Source organism: Oikopleura dioica, chromosome PAR, assembly GCF_907165135.1.
Source record: "Oikopleura dioica chromosome PAR, OKI2018_I68_1.0, whole genome shotgun sequence".
Taxonomy (NCBI): Eukaryota; Metazoa; Chordata; class Appendicularia; order Copelata; family Oikopleuridae; genus Oikopleura; species Oikopleura dioica.
The window spans coordinates 5,952,040-5,964,957 of record NC_137293.1 but is presented as its reverse complement, the minus strand read 5'-3'; the positions used below and the strand labels follow the sequence as shown (position 1 = coordinate 5,964,957).

Here is a 12,918-nt window from a genome sequence, read left to right as displayed (position 1 = left end):
ATTCAACAAAAATATCCTGAAAAAAAAAGAAATACATAAAAGTTATTTAATAAAAGCCGCGCTTTCTGCGGCTTTCTCTATTTTTTACTCAAAGCCGCAAACTTAATTTGACTCAATATTTTTTAAAAATTTTAAAAATCATGATTATCATCAATTATTTTTTTCGACTCGAAAAACTGCCTCCGGCTTTTAGCTTTATTAAAAGAAAGCCGCAAAAGCGCGGCTTTTTTTTTTGTTTATCGAATTATTAAAATGGTGGGTAATAATTTAATTACATATAATCATAAATTCAAAATAAAGAATAATTAATAAATCAATTTTTTTGATATTTCTGAAGCAAGCTTTTCGACTGATTGGAGAAATCACGTGATGATCCAACTTAACCCTGTTCTAATGTTTCGTCGAATCTGCTCAATCTGATTATGCAAAGATGCGGTTTCGTTGACAGAAATCAAGCTTGACTCTCACCTTCTAAGATGCTAACTGTCATCTCAGGGCGCTCTCAACTACTTCTCGATAAAAAGGAGATGATAATAGATTCATTTGTTGAAGGTCGCGACCCAAAACTACAGGAAGGGAAAAGTAATTTTTGGATCTGGCTTTTTATTGGCCGCTAGGCCAAATACAGCCAGCTTATTGGTCTTCAAAAAATGCACTTCCTTTTCTTGGTTTGTGCCGATTTTTTTTTCTAAGTATGAACTTTTAACTACAAAGAATGGCCGAAAAGAAGCTTCCTCGATTTTACCAGCTGTTTTGTTAAAAAAATAAAACCCGGACTTCAGCCAACGTGGACTTGTTTCAACAAATGTATACATCTGTTTTAATGAATTTTTGCTGGTACTTGAGAATTCAAGTAGATTGTACTTTCGAATGTACTTCTGCAGCGAATGAATATGCAAATAAACTCGCCTTCCAGAATAAATACTTGGCTTCTTATTAATGCACTTATTTATCTATTTATCTTTTGAGTTATTCACGAGCTGGGCGTCCTGCAAAACCAACCAAAACCAAAAAGAAAACAGGAAACAACAACAGTTTCGGGTGGGATTGAGAAGTTCCACTCTTGCCCAAATTTAAATCGGCCAGCTATTTTGATTCAAAAAAGAAGTTTTTATTTTTTTGTCTAGAAAACCTGAGTCAGGGTCTGAAAGATCTAAAATGAAAAGCAGTGTAGCGGTTTTTATTTCAAAGCGAAGCCTGACTCAGGTTTTCTACACAGGATTTCAAAAATAGATCTAGATGAAAATTTTGGCTTAGCTGTTTTGCGGCTTTCTTTATGGAAAAGCCGCTATGCGGCTTATAATTAAAGCTTTTTAAAAACCTGACTCAGGTTTTCTCGACAGCTTGCCCATCAACATGCTACAGTAAAATTCTAAATAAGGCAAAATAAGAGTATCGATGGTACGATTAACCCGATTTCATTGCGATATTCTGGGGAATTATGAATTTCTAATCTGCAGGTCTGCCTGCATAATCTCGCGGGAATTATAAGTATTGATGAGGGAGTATACAGTCTGATCATCTTAGATTGGGAACTCGAGCGATACTCGACGATTAACTCTTAATCTGGTTTTCGAATGAAAATGCGTACATCGCTAATACAAATTTGAAATTACTCTTGAGTACCGTAGACTTTCCGTTTTAAAAACCAGGAACGTCTACTTTTGAAGAAAAAATTCAGGAAGAATTGCTAGATGAAACAAGTTTCTTTGCTTTTCAGCTCAGAAACCTGTGTTAAGAACCTGAGTCAGGATCTTAGAAGAGCTTTTAAGACCCTGACTCAGGTCTTGGCTCGGCAACCTGTGCCAAAACCTGAGTCAGGGCCTTTTTAAGCTTTTTCAGACCCTGACTCAGGTGACTTACACAGGTTGCCGAGCCTTTACTCAGGTTCTTACGCAGATTTCTGAACTTAGTTTCCGATTAAAACTGCTTGTGTAATTTTATTTAAATCTTGAAGAGATACTGTAAAATCAGTATGAACAGTAGTTTTTGCTTGTACAGAAAGGTTTAGGTTTTAGCGTCATTAAAATTATTTTTCTACAAAAAACTTCTTTATTTTTTCAATTTTGATAAATGCTCGGATTGATCCTCAGCGGATGTGCTTCAGTGTTGAAAACAAACTCGTCGAGGGAAATCAAGTCATCGTCGGAGAAAATGAGATACAGGTACTTGAGCGTCTCCGCAAGAAGAAACGATTCTTGGATTTCGTTCTTTTGGCCGCTTTTCACGCTTTTGAGGCTGAAAATAAAGACGTGTGAATTGGTGATTTTTTAAATCTTCTATAGAAAGAAGATGTCGTCGAAGATTCGTTATAGAAAGAATAGATGGTCATCTGTTTTGTCCTCTGTGTTCCCAAAAGCCGCAAATTTAAATCTTTAATTTGAAGATACTTTCAAATTAAATACTTCGAAATTGAAAGTGACGCGTTTTTGGAATTGATTTGAAATTCTGTCTCCCGGAAAATGATAATATTTTTATTCATTCTTTTTTTGATTTCTTACCCGGCAAATCCGAACTCCGTGCGGCAGTGTTTTTCCAGTGCTTGGACCACGTCCCAAGCCCATTCGCGATATTTTTCATCCTTTTTTCGAAAGTCAACAATGTTATTGTAGATCACGTGTCAGAATTTATTCTACAATTCTGATTTCTGAATGACTTTTTTCAGCAAGAATTCCGACTTCTTTGCTAAAAAATCGAGAAGCCGCATGCGGCTTCCAGTAGAAAGAAATCTTAAGCCGCGCGGGGCGCGGCTTTTATTTTACTTTCTCTACTCGAAGCCGCACGCGGCTTTGCTATTCTTTAGCAAAAAAGTCGGAATTCTGGCTAAAATTAGTCATTCAAAAATCTAAATCGCGGTAATAAATCAGATTCTGTTTTTAAATATTGACCCGTGCCTTTGTAAGCCGCCAGAGGTAGAAGTAACTCTCGACAGTTTCTGGCCGAAGAATGTAATAATCGTTGCCCGGGTTTGAAGCACCAGTCGTTGAAAAAGTCTCCGGGCCGAGATTCGTCGGACTGTCGACGTACGAATCTCGACAGCTTTGAGTGACGCCAGCGGCCAGTTCCATGTACCTAGATTTTTCGCTCTCATCACTTTCCCTCTTTCCTCTTACCTCTCCGCTCTGTCGGGCAAAACCTGTGCGGTCAAGCCCCAAAAGCCGCCAGCAAAGCAAGCCAAATGGCCCATTCGATTTCCTTTTGAAAAATCAAACGCACCCGTTCTCGGATTTCTCCTTTGCTGACCATCAACCATCATGATTTTGTATTTCTCCTTCTCTTGTTCTAGCACCAAATGTTCTTCGACCCCCTGGACAGTTTTCTCAAGCCAGGAAAGTTGTGCCTGATCTTTTTTTCCTCCAAGAAGATAGAACTAGAAATTCATTTATTTCTAATTAAAGCGGCTTTTCATTAACGCTCTTCAGAGCCTGACTAAGGTTTCTCTTCATCTGAAAATCTGCCAATACCTTGAGAATGTATTCATAATAACTATCAGCGCAGCCAGCAAAACTGATCGCATTTGAGCAGCTTTCAATTCCATCCTCGGTTGGTTTCACGAAATTCGCATAGATTCCCGACTCGCCTACATGATCGCGTGTGTAGTTTTGAACCCGCTCTGCCAGCTCTTTGTAGTGGAGATCTCCCGTTTCAAGACCTAAAAACATTCACAAAGAGCCCAAACTTTTCCACAAACCGAGAGTAACCCATTCAAGAGAAATCGTCCCAATTTCGGCCAAAACGAAGCATCCGCCTGGAACCCAGCCTTGCGACATTCCAGAGCCATGAGGAAGATCCAGTCTTCCGTAAGGAAGTCCTTTTTCCCCCTTGAAGGCTTTTTCCAAAACCTGGCCGACCATTTCTGCTTTTTCGAGAAACAACTGATCTCCAGTTAGTTGATAGATGGACAGAAGACCTCCGAGATGACGGATATTTGACTCGAAAAATGAAACAACAGCGGGCTGAAATTTTAAAAAATAAAATAAAAAGCCATAAAAATAACTTACAATAGCTTCGGCGTCGAATTTGAAGTCATTTTCGATCCATTCCCGCGCTTGTAAAAACTCCTCCTTCAATCCCATCAAATACAGCGTCCCCAAAGCATCGATGATCGTCAATCCCGTGTGCGCCTTTCCGAAGAGCTCGGAGTTGACCGGCTGGCCGGTGAGAGGATTCACTTCCGATTCGCCGAAGGAATTCAGTTTATATCCATTCCATGCGTGGAGTGTCATTTCCTTCACTTTCTCTCGCTTCTCTAGAATATCTGCTTCTCCGGGAGTGCCTTTGTTGAAGTCGTAGGGCTCGTAATTGTTGACGGGCTTGATTGTTCGGAGAACAGGCATGATTGCTTGGAAATCGTTGACATCGTGAGCCCCGAACTGAGCGTATCCAATATTTGGACGCTGCTGAAGAGCTTTTAGTTTGTCTGCTGCTTCTTTTGCCGCTTTTTTCTTTTCTTCCAGGTCTTTCATTGCGTCTTCCAGTGTTTTTTGCGGCTTCGCTTCCTTTTCTTCCGGCATTTCAGGCTTTTCTTCTTGAACTGGCTGTTCTTTGACTTCTTCTTTTTCGTCTTCTTCGACGGTGATTTCGACTTCTTCGTCATTTTCTTTTGCTTTTTCGGCATTTTTTGGATGTTCAGGGCTTGGTTCTTCTTTGTTTTCTGATTTTTCATCTTCATCGACGGGGGAAGTGGCTGTTTTGGAGGTCGTCGTTGTTGTTGTTGAAGTGGTGGTTTCTTCAGATTCGATTCTTTCTTCCTCTGCTACTTGATTTTCTTCTCCTCCATTTTCTTCTACATTCTCAGAACTCTGCTTTTCTTTGTATTCCTCAGCGATTTTTGCTTCTGGTTTTGTTGTTGTTTCGACTGTCGACGTCGTCGTCGTTGTAGTCGTTGAAGTGGTCGTTTCTTCTTCGTCCTCTTTTTCATCATTTTCGTAGGCGACATTTTCCAGCTCTTCCGAGTTTTCTTCATCTTCCGTCGTTGTTGTCGTTTCGGCTGAAGTCGTGTGTTGCTCCTCACTTACCGCTGTTTTCGAAGTCGTTGTCGTTGTGGTCGTTGTTGTCGTGCTAGTTGTTGTTGTCGCTGTCGATTCTTCCTCCTGGATTCCTTCATCGGCGACTTCGTCTTGCGAGCTTTTGAGAATCTCCTCCGGCGCTTGAATATTCAGCTCAGCTTGAGCAGCATCGATTCGTTTTCGCATTTCCGGGTCGAGTTCGCCGCCGAGAACGGGTTGGAAATTGTTCCGAGGGTCGTCGAGAACGCGGCCGTCCGCTACATCGTCGTCGGTGTAAATTGGCTCTTCGCCTTCGAGCCGGAGTTCTTGATGTCTCTCGACTGCGTCTTCCAATTTTTCAAATTTTGATTCATTTTTTCTCTTTTTCTTCAACTTATGTTTCTGCTTATTTTTCTTGCTTCTGTGACTCGGAACTCTCGCCAAACTCCCGGTACTTTCGGAATTCTCTCTCAGCAAAAAATAAAGAAGTGTTAGCACCATGCATGTTTTGAGACTAAAAAATCTATTTTTGAATCTTCTCCAGAGCATTTTTGCCTTTTTTGCCGAGGATTTAGATGAAAAGTAAGCTATCAGAGTATTTCATGCAAAACTCCCCGGTATCAACTAAGGCCGCCCTCAGGGCACGTTCCAAAATACGCGACAGGGAGGGATTTTATCGTCCGAAAAATTATTTATTCAAGCTGGCAGAGGATATTTTTCAGAACAAATTTCTCTTGAGAAACTTTTTCGACGCTTTCTTTTATGTCTTCGTTCAGTTTTTCGAGCTTTTCGCGCCCACCAATGATCAGATTTCTCAGAAGTTTGCCAAGTTGAGATTCAGTATTGTACAGGCATCGTTTTGGGAAGAGCTCTGGGTAGCTAGAATAACCATTAAAGCTCTTTCAAACCCTGACTCAGGTTTTCAACACAGGTTTCCTTGCTGAGTTCTTACCTGAGCCGATTTGGAGCAACAGGAAAGCACCCCAATCTCGCCGCCTCAACCATCGAAACACCAAAAAACTCATGATCCGCGGTCGAAACAGCAATATCCGCCGATTCTAGCGCTCGATAAAAATCATTCTTCGACGATAAGAAGCCAAAATTGACGATTTGTTCGCTGAACTTTTCTTTCGCTTCTATAAAGATCCTCGGTTTCTCTTCGTAGCATTCTCCGAGGACAGAAAGGATGAAGGGACTTTTGATTGTTTCGAGCTGCCGGAAAAACATGGAAGGGTTTTTGTCGTGCTCCCAGCGGTGCGCCTGGAATTGGGCTCGAAAACCTGTGTGGAAACCTGACTCAGGGTCCTGAGAAAAGAAAAAAACTCTTTTAGGACCCTGACTCAGGTTTTTACACAGGTTCGCGAGCCCAAACCCAAACGATGTGAATAGGACCAGACTTTGGTGTAGCTCTAGAAATTTTTTCACCCAAAAAGAATCAAAAAATAGGCGACTTACGGAAAGTCAGGGATTTTGACAGGAAAATGAACGACCTTTGATTTTTCCTCAATTTCTTTTTCCAACCCTTTTGGCTTAAAATCGGGGATGAGCTTCAAAATCTTTGGAATATTCGCCAAAAAGCTCTCGAAATTCCACGTCGAATTGAAAAGCAACCGATCGGCAACGAGAGCAGACGTGATTTGATTGTAGCTGTACTGGACATCTCGATTCTTGATTTCTTGAACAGGGTAGACCAGCTGGTTTTCGTGGAAGTAGATGACCTTCTTGCTCGCCGCTAAGTGGGGAAAGAGGCCGATAAACTCGGCCAAAGGGAGAACCGAAGAAGTAAGAAAAACGTCGAAGTTGTCCTTTGGAATTTTGCTCCGAAGCTGAAGGACTGAAACTCGAGCGCTTGAATAAATCAACGTTTGATAAAAAAAGTGATGAAATTACCGCCAGTGCCACTTTTTGTCGGGAAGAGTGACGAGCGTGACGGAATATTTGGCCGTTTCTAGCGCCGGAATGAGTTGATCAAGAAGATATTTATGCGAACCACCCTTTTGTATGTTTCTCCAGGGTTTTCTATTATCTTGAAATTTGACTGATAAGGGCATCAAAACGAAAATTATGGAGAAACACATTCATAAAACGGCTCAACGATCAAAATTTTTCTCATTTTTTTCAAATTTCTCTCTTTTTGAAACTCAATTTTGGACGTTTTCGAACAAGAAATCTGATTGGATAGGAAAATCAGGTGATTTTTAACAATGAGTCATACTCGAGAATGAATTTAAAATCGATATTTTCGCGAATAAAAATATTTTAATTATGGTTTTTTGATGTTTTATTGGTGCAAATTTTGTTCAAACAGAAACGATGGTCGAAGTCTGTTGGGAAATCAAAGCATCAGATTCGACGATAAGTTCGAAAAGCTGCGCGTTGAAAGCGTCTTGGTTGACGGTGAAAGTCAGCTGGTTTTCGCCGGCGATTTGGATGTCGGAGCAGAGGCCGCAAGTGTAGTTTGAAATGGCTGAAAACAATGTCATAAAAGAACCAAATGAACCCGCTCAGGGAAAGAAAAGTGTCAAAGTTTTATTACCAGCTGGAAGGCCGAGAGCGTCGTTAAGTTCGACCGCGTAGTTTTCGCCGCCGATGCCGTAAATCTGGATTCGGTTCCATTGAGTGCTATCGCGGGCGTGGAAGTTGTTGGAGATGTTGTCGAACATAGCAACTAAACAACAGTTTTTTAATAATAATTAACAATTTATTCAATAACGGAAATCTCGAGGCGAAAAAATGGTTTGATTATTCATTGATATTTTGAATTAAAATCGATTTTTGAAACAATGACATTTCAAGCTTTGAATAAAAATTCTTCAAAGCAGCAAAAATAAAATCACCGGCTTGGAGTCAAAAGAGAATGAAATTTTGGACGGCAATAGGACTCGCTCTTGCTGATCCAAGAAGACGATCTGCTGATGAGGTCAGAGGAGAAATCGCGCCATTTGGACCCCTCGGAGGGCAGCCTATTTACGCTCAAGTCGTCCTTGATTACCTTAGCACCCTTGTAGCGGAAGGGCAAGTAGAAGGACCTTATGGTCCCCTTATTTTTGACGAAAATACACTGAGTTGTGCTTCTTCCGCAATGGGAACATCGAATTTCGCTAATACAGCCCTGACTGCTGGAAACGCCAGATCGCAAGTTTACCAATCCCTTATGGGCGATCTCTACTTGAAAGGTGCTTGGGCGCCGGCAGATGCAATCGACGCAGCTCTGAAGCGAGACGAGTGGATCCACGGGGGAGCATTTGTCCTTGAAACATTGATAGCCGCCAAAGACCTTATGGAACAATTCGATGCTTTCGACAGCGAATTATTCAACAATTGGAACCTTGACGCTCTCAAATGGAGCTTCACAGGACTTTTTTATGATGAGCTATCAGAGGACTACTTCGCGGAAATCGTTGACGGAAGCGGAATAGAAAATTTCAGTAGTATGATGAACAACTTAGTTTACGAGGAAGTCAAAGAGTACAGTACCGAACTGACTGACTGTCTCGAATCAACGATAATTCAAGAATCAATTTGGAACTGCCCCGATGCTGCTCATCAGTTCATTTGCCCTGGTGGATGTGTTGAAGCAGGCTGCGAGCTAGAAACCGTACAATACGACCGTTGTTTAATTTGGGCGCATCCATGGACGATCAACCCGCTTCTCGGAGTCTGGGCAGCTCAGTGGTGGAAAGACTATCTAAGAATACTGTTCATCAACGATACTCCTGGCTTCACGAATGAGCTTTGGGATCATCTCCGTGGAAAAGGCGCCCTTGCAATTGTCGCAACAAGCGAGCTAACTGGCGGCTATTCCGGGGAACAATTTGCCAGTCAATTCGTTGATTGGTTTGCTGCCAACGATCCGAATAATACCGCACTTGTGGAGAGCGCTGTTTATTCCGGAAAATACGAAGGTCTTGACTGGCTTCTCACTGCTGGCGCTGCAATGATTCCTTCCTTTGGTGCTGTAAACCGCGATGGAAGCGAGACTGCGATAAGTCAAAATGGATATTGGGCGATTAAGGATATGATGGAGCTTTTCTATTTTTTCGGCGAATGGTGGGTGCTTGGACTCGAATACAATGACGGAAACGCAGACTATACCAATTTCAATTTCCCGGAATGGGAAGCTTGGGTTGAGTCTTCTTCAAACAGCTGGCAAGGCTTGGGAGAAAACTCTCAACAACTAATCGATCAGTTTGGAACAGAAGAGTTTTTCTACAGCATTAGAAACGCTACTCACAATATTTACCCAGCAACCACATCTTCAACAACGACAACATCTTTTGAGGAGACTACCTGGACGACAACAACAATACCGGTGACAACAACATCAACAACAACAACAACAACAACAACAACAACGACAACGACAACGACAACGACAACGACAAAATCTACAACCAGTTAGTCTCTAATTTATTTATATTCATTCCATGCCAAATCTCTTGACTTTCTCTCTTGATCATATTTAAGCGGCTTCGATTGTAAAAAAGCCGCTACGCGGCTTTTCAATTTATCTTTTTCAGACCCTGACTTAAGTTTCCTACAAAGATTTCCGATCCTAGCCGAGGGGTAATCTAAAAAAACAAACCTGATGGAGCAGCTCCATTATCCTGGCAAGAAAAGGTAATATCGGCATCCTCGGCGCAGGTAGAGTTGTCCAAGTTGCCATCCAAGTCGAAGTCCTGCTGCCAGAAGACGGTCACGTCCAAGTTTTCTGGGTCAGTGACGCCTTCGACGCCGTTGCATTCGACGATGTTGGAGCCCATTCCCTGCGAGAAGCAGCCGGGGATCGAGATGTGGGCGAAGTCGAAGCCGTTGAAGTCGAGGGAGCAGGTGGCGTTGACGGAGGCGGCGGCGAGGGTGACCTTGGTGCCGCAGTATTGGTAGATGGTCCCGTTGTAGGCCTGTCCAGGCCAGCTGGAAGCAGAGGCGACGGCGATGAAAGCGGCGCAAAGCTTCATTTTCTCTTTATTTCCTCTTTTTATTCCTTCACGAGACTCTCTAGAATGAAAACTCCTCGCTCTCTTGCTCAGAAGATACAACTGCGAAATCGCCGCGGGGGATGAGATTATTGAGAATTTGCGTTAATAAAATTTCGATTCCGTGGAATCGACGCGGTTTCTGAAGAAAATGCCGTCTATTTTATGCAAATTTGAAAAAAAAACATCTGGTTTTTTAGATGGAAAATAAAGAAAAGACAAGAAAGATTAATAATTTATTTCATTTTTCAAAAAAAAAATTTGCTGAGAAATCAAGAAATTCAAAAGTAAAGAGTTCTGCCTCGTTTGATTCTTTTGTAGCTCGGCCGTCGTTTTTCGCCGGTAATGAGGCCTAAAGAACAAACAATCCCGCGGCTTCGATTTTCTGATGATTACCCAAATCTTCATTGTACGAAAAGACCACCGGGTTTTTGAGCGCTTGACAATACACTCGTAGCAAGTCCATGGCCGTGTCCACGCTCTGAAATGGCTCGTTAAATTTCAATTTATCAATCAAGGTAAGCATTGAACAAAACAAGAAACGGAGTTTTTTTAGAAGGCTGTCAGACCAGAACAGATTACATAACTGTTGATCTGGGCTCAAAAACCTGTGTAGAAACCCTTAGTCAGGAATGCACATATCTTACATGAAAAGCCGCGTAGCGGCTTTTTCAAAAACGAAGCCGCTTTTCATTTGAGAAATCTCAGTTCCTGACTAAGGATTCCGGCACAGATTTCTTAGCCCAGCAATTGATTCTGGGAAACGTACCTGAAGGACAGAATAGGAGCTTTGAAGAGTTGTATCGTCAAATTTCGTTTTCGCCAAAATTCCCGGCTCAAACTTCAAAAATCCTTTTCAACGAAAACCAGGAGCTCTTACCAAAGGATGGTTGGGTTCATCAGTCACCGCATATTCCATCTCATCCGGCGACGAAAGCAGTCCCGCTCCAAAAACCTTCAAATCTCCATTTTCCAGCGTCAGTCCAAATTCCACCGAATACCAATACAGCCTCGCCAGTTCTTCAATTTCCTCGTCCGAGGCGACCAAACTCGCGAGGCCGATTTTCTGGGTGAATTCCGCCACATCATCTAACAGCTGAAAATGAAAATAATTTTTTTAATTTTGAAAAGTTGGGCGATTTTTTTTACGAGCAGAGGCACGTGTCCAAGTATTTCGTGGACCAGGTCTGGCTCTGGAGAGTAGCCCGGCTCGCTGTGGTGACGCATGTATAAAGTACACGGGAAGGCCTGAAAAAACGGATAAATTCGGGAATTATTTTGATCAAGCCTTACTTTCATCGCCAAACAATTGAGAAAATCCCTCGCCGAGCAAAGACCAGAAGCTGGTTTCAGAATAAATCCGGTTGTTTCTTCAAGAAAATCCGAAACTTGCTGCAAGTTCGGAATTTGATTTTGCTTCACGACGCCGCTTTCTTCCAGAATTTTCAATCCTTCTTGAAATCTCGAGCAGGCGTATGTCGGCCATAGTTTTTGAAGTCGGCTGTAAATCGTTCTCCAGCAAAGTTCTTCTTCGTCGGTGTAAGATACAGTTGGCAGTGAGTGGGAGTTCTGGCGAACCTTAATTAAAGAGATGGATTAACCATTATTTGATGATTTTTTAGACTTACCAAGTCGTTAATCATTCTTCGCCGGGTTACATATTCCGCGTCTTTTGATCCTTTTTATTCGCTCAATAAAAATTTTCAAATATATAAGTCGACAAACAGAACTGAACAAAGCCTGGATGATCTGGCGCAAGATCGATAAACTCCTTGACGCAGCAAAGATCTGCTCTTGATCGCGGAAAACTCCCAGAAACTGGCTTGCGGTTGAACGCTCCATCCGCTCGGATAACTCCTTGCTCTTCTACTGCTCGATAGATTCCCTGAAAAGAAAACAAAACTTCAAGGTTACGGAAACAAATTAACCCTCCCACAAAGAGCGGAAAGAAACATAAATCGCGCTACAAGGTCATCTAGGTTAACGACTCTGTTTTGCAGTTTTTTCATTTTAAGTAACCACCGCCATCGTCAAGTTTTATACTCCCGGCTTAGACCCAGCTTACCTCGAGCACAAATTCAGGTGCTTTGATTTCGATGACGACGATTGTCGCAGATGATGACAAAATTTTCTAAATACAAAAATTTGACTCGAATTGTCCTGAAACCGTTATGTTAAGCTCAGGAATCTGTGTAGAAAACCTGAGTCAGGGTCTGAAAAAGTTCAAATAAAATGACCCTGACTCAGGCCCTTTTCTACGCAGGTTTCCGAGCCGAGCTCATACTTTTGGTTCATCAATTTGCAAGAAAACATCTTCCAAGTCATCCGATCCAATCGAAGCCTTCGACAACTTTCTCGCGAGAGAAGCCCGCCCGGGATTTCTCGGAACCACTTGACGGAATCGCTGGACTCCGACTCGATTAGCAACCAAAATTTGAAAGATGATCGACAGTTCCTGAGTCGTAGAAACATCATCGCTGTTCTGCTTCAAGTAAAAGTACAGGTTCTTGGCTTCCACTTTCGCCCTAGATTTGAAAATTGATGATTTATGAAAATCGATCGTTCTGAGAAAAAAAACCTGGCTTTAGCAATTTGTTGACGCGCGTCTTGAACAAGAGTACTCTGTCTTCGTAAAAACGGCTTCATGGCCATAAAAGCAATCTGCCACCAGCTTCGACAAAACAACGATTTTATAATCATCACAAATCAATAAATTCCAAAATCTGCGCTTTATTGATTTGAATTCTTTGTAAAGAATAAAAAATATTATTAACCTCTTTGATTTTATTTAAAAAATAAATAATTAATTATAATTAAAATTAATTATTTAATAAATTTTTTTTTTGAAAAATCTTTTATTAATGCAGAAAAAATGCTCTATTATCCATTTATCTTTGATAGAAAATCGCTGATAAAATGTCCATCATCATAAACGCCGAAGAGATATTTAGACA

The 12,918-nt window shown here is 41.6% G+C and overlaps 4 protein-coding genes across 4 annotated transcripts; all 4 read right to left on the bottom strand.

Moving 5' to 3' along the window:
• Window positions 1–1,944: 1,944 nt before the first annotated feature.
• On the bottom strand, window positions 1,945–5,581 carry LOC145701480 (mannosyl-oligosaccharide 1,2-alpha-mannosidase IA-like). Its single transcript, XM_081778701.1, has 7 exons — window positions 4,002–5,581; window positions 3,692–3,956; window positions 3,465–3,652; window positions 3,114–3,370; window positions 2,895–3,072; window positions 2,502–2,620; window positions 1,945–2,238 (listed from the first exon to the last, which is right to left on the bottom strand). Exons 1-7 carry the CDS (start codon window positions 5,535–5,537, stop codon window positions 2,061–2,063), a joined length of 2,721 nt encoding a protein of 906 aa, XP_081634827.1. The 5' UTR covers window positions 5,538–5,581; the 3' UTR covers window positions 1,945–2,060.
• A 99-nt stretch (window positions 5,582–5,680) lies between these two features.
• LOC145701479 (tRNA-queuosine alpha-mannosyltransferase-like) lies at window positions 5,681–7,066 on the bottom strand. Its single transcript, XM_081778700.1, has 5 exons — window positions 6,879–7,066; window positions 6,444–6,836; window positions 6,361–6,397; window positions 5,941–6,323; window positions 5,681–5,867 (listed from the first exon to the last, which is right to left on the bottom strand). The coding sequence occupies exons 1-5, from the start codon at window positions 7,064–7,066 to the stop codon at window positions 5,681–5,683; spliced, it is 1,188 nt and encodes a 395-aa protein (XP_081634826.1).
• A 196-nt stretch (window positions 7,067–7,262) lies between these two features.
• Window positions 7,263–9,998, bottom strand: LOC145703697 (uncharacterized). The gene is made up of 3 exons (XM_081781083.1): window positions 9,574–9,998; window positions 7,525–7,656; window positions 7,263–7,455 (listed from the first exon to the last, which is right to left on the bottom strand). Exons 1-3 carry the CDS (start codon window positions 9,944–9,946, stop codon window positions 7,289–7,291), a joined length of 672 nt encoding a protein of 223 aa, XP_081637209.1. The 5' UTR covers window positions 9,947–9,998; the 3' UTR covers window positions 7,263–7,288.
• A 318-nt stretch (window positions 9,999–10,316) lies between these two features.
• On the bottom strand, window positions 10,317–12,610 carry LOC145701478 (tyrosine 3-monooxygenase-like). Its single transcript, XM_081778699.1, has 10 exons — window positions 12,543–12,610; window positions 12,249–12,489; window positions 12,030–12,095; window positions 11,705–11,849; window positions 11,593–11,642; window positions 11,258–11,542; window positions 11,114–11,212; window positions 10,845–11,060; window positions 10,734–10,805; window positions 10,317–10,445 (listed from the first exon to the last, which is right to left on the bottom strand). Exons 1-10 carry the CDS (start codon window positions 12,608–12,610, stop codon window positions 10,317–10,319), a joined length of 1,371 nt encoding a protein of 456 aa, XP_081634825.1.
• Between the last annotated feature and the right edge of the window lie 308 nt (window positions 12,611–12,918).

Coding starts and splice junctions, on each gene's coding strand:
- LOC145701478 (XM_081778699.1), bottom strand. CDS start 12,610: ATGAAGCCGTTTTTACGAAGACAGAGTACTCTTGTTCAAGACGCGCGT. Junction 12,096..12,248: donor TGCAAATTGATGAACCAAAA/GTATGAGCTCGG, acceptor TTTTGTATTTAG/AAAATTTTGTCATCATCTGC. Junction 11,850..12,029: donor CACCTGAATTTGTGCTCGAG/GTAAGCTGGGTC, acceptor TTTTCTTTTCAG/GGAATCTATCGAGCAGTAGA.
- LOC145701479 (XM_081778700.1), bottom strand. CDS start 7,066: ATGTGTTTCTCCATAATTTTCGTTTTGATGCCCTTATCAGTCAAATTT. Junction 6,837..6,878: donor GACAAAAAGTGGCACTGGCG/GTAATTTCATCA, acceptor GATTTATTCAAG/CGCTCGAGTTTCAGTCCTTC. Junction 6,324..6,360: donor GTCCTATTCACATCGTTTGG/GTTTGGGCTCGC, acceptor AACCTGAGTCAG/GGTCCTAAAAGAGTTTTTTT.
- LOC145703697 (XM_081781083.1), bottom strand. CDS start 9,946: ATGAAGCTTTGCGCCGCTTTCATCGCCGTCGCCTCTGCTTCCAGCTGG. Junction 7,657..9,573: donor TAATGGAGCTGCTCCATCAG/GTTTGTTTTTTT, acceptor ACTGTTGTTTAG/TTGCTATGTTCGACAACATC. Junction 7,456..7,524: donor CGCTCTCGGCCTTCCAGCTG/GTAATAAAACTT, acceptor CATTGTTTTCAG/CCATTTCAAACTACACTTGC.
- LOC145701480 (XM_081778701.1), bottom strand. CDS start 5,537: ATGCTCTGGAGAAGATTCAAAAATAGATTTTTTAGTCTCAAAACATGC. Junction 3,653..3,691: donor TCTTGAATGGGTTACTCTCG/GTTTGTGGAAAA, acceptor GAATGTTTTTAG/GTCTTGAAACGGGAGATCTC. Junction 3,073..3,113: donor TTGCCCGACAGAGCGGAGAG/GTAAGAGGAAAG, acceptor CGAAAAATCTAG/GTACATGGAACTGGCCGCTG.